General features: G+C 38.5%; 1 protein-coding gene across 1 annotated transcript; it reads left to right on the forward strand.

Moving 5' to 3' along the window:
* The first annotated feature begins 253 nt into the window (after positions 1-253).
* On the forward strand, positions 254-721 carry LOC148739578 (uncharacterized). Its single transcript, XM_088749508.1, has one exon. The coding sequence runs from the start codon at positions 254-256 to the stop codon at positions 719-721; it is 468 nt and encodes a 155-aa protein (XP_088605634.1).
* The last annotated feature ends 1,258 nt before the right edge of the window (positions 722-1,979 follow it).

Here is a 1,979-nt window from a genome sequence, read left to right on the forward strand (position 1 = left end):
AATTCCTTCGCCGCGTTCAATTAAAAGCCTTTTTTCACGACAAAGAGGATGATTCTAATGTTATGTTAATTTGCTTAAAATCCCGCGGGAGTTTCGTAACCCAGAACTGTCATGAACTTATTAGCATTTTTGTTTTTAACCGCATGTGTTGTAAGTTGCTGTTCAGTTTTAGTTAAATCGTTGTGTATTAAGGGTCGTATCTTAAAAGTTTAGAGTTGCTTTTCGAGTGAAGACACAACAGTTGGCGACGAGAATGGCGGATACACCGGAAGAACCAGCGCAGCCTAGCATCGTGGTACATCCATCGTGTTTAGGGCGTATGGAGGAGTTTACGCCGGGCAGCGATTGGAAACATTATGTGGAGCGATGCGAAATGTTCTTTGAAGTTAACAGTGTACCGACAGATAAGCGTGTATCGAGCATACTTACATTAATGGGTAGTAAGATGTATGCTTTGTTGAGGTCTATTTCAGCGCCGAGGAGACTGAAAGAATTAAATTTTGCGGAAATTGTAGAGATTCTGGCACAGCATGTGGATCCAAAACCGATAATTATCGCGGAAAGATACAAGTTCCACAAAGCGGAACAGGAAGAGTCGGAAACCATTAGGCAGTACCTAGCCAAGCTACAAAAGTTAGCGGAGACCTGCGAATTTGGCCTTTATCGCGAGGAAGCCATTCGAGACCGGTTTGTTTGTGGTTTGCGTTCACAGACAATTTAACGCAAGTTACATGCTGAAGCGACGCTGACATTACAAACGGCAGTGGAGAAAGCTTGTGCTCAGTCAATCAATCAATCAATCATTTTATTTAGTAATGCAGGTTGTAAGGAAGGGGGCAGCCATAAGGCTGATGTGGACCTACAACGAACTAATAAAATGTAAAACTAAAATAATTCATAAAGTCACCCTATGGTATTTAAATATTCAATATGATCATTGTAATAAAATTCATTAGCAAACAAGTCACGAATTAATTCAAAAATTTACATGCAATGTAATAAAACTTAAAAATATACAAAATCTCTGTTTTTCATAGCAATCATAGGCGCTTCAAAAGAGGAGCTATTTATGTTCTGTGAGAGCTTACGTAAAATATTTTTAAAACTGTCTTTTTGAATGTTCACATTAAAATTTGCCAGCCTAGTAATAAAATTCCAGATTACAGGTCCTCTGTATTGTGCTGATTCCTTTCCCACTTTGTAGTTCACTCTAGGGATTTCAACCTGTAACCCTCCTGTACGTGATGGTCTGTTGCGTAACTTCAAATTAAAAGGGGCATATAAGATTTTATCATTTAAAACATCGTGCATCAGAAGAAGGAGTCTTCTTTTATATATGTAAGAAATTGGCAACCAATTTAACTCTTCAAGACTTTTATCCTGGTGGATAACTCGTGCAGCTCTTGCATTTATAGGGTTTAAGGATTCCATAATAGAATAATTGCAGTTTCCCCACACCACAATACCATATGATACCGCAGGTACAATAGATTTAAAGTAAATTTCCTCCAGCGCTTTCACAGGAAGCTTCTTCATTCTTTTTAATGCGCCCACTTTCTGTGCAAAAGATTTTTTTACATGGTCCACATGCAATGCCCATGTAAGCCTATTGTCAATGATTAATCCCAAACAAGTAGTCTTATTAACAACATTAATAAAATTATTTCCGAAGCATATTGGAGGAGCAGGACCAATGAAGCCCGATTTGCTAAGGATCATAACTTCAGACTTTACAGGATGAATACAAAGTTTGTTCGTTGTACTCCAAAGCAGAAGTTGCTCGAGAATGTTATTTAATTGTGAGCAGACCTGATCAAAGTTCTTCCCCACACAATATAATGTTGTATCATCTGCATACATGAACGAGTCTCCAGATGTAATAGCATTAGGGAGGTCATTGACGTAGATAGTATAAAGCCTTGGACCCAGGAGGGATCCTTGGGGAACACCATATTTCACTTCATCCAAGTTAGAAGGGT

Source organism: Stylophora pistillata, chromosome 2 (genome assembly GCF_964205215.1).
Source record: "Stylophora pistillata chromosome 2, jaStyPist1.2, whole genome shotgun sequence".
In the NCBI taxonomy this organism is placed as follows: Eukaryota; Metazoa; Cnidaria; class Anthozoa; order Scleractinia; family Pocilloporidae; genus Stylophora; species Stylophora pistillata.

What these genes read in the sequence shown, in the direction of transcription:
- LOC148739578 (XM_088749508.1), top strand. Translation starts at nt 254, where the DNA reads ATGGCGGATACACCGGAAGAACCAGCGCAGCCTAGCATCGTGGTACAT.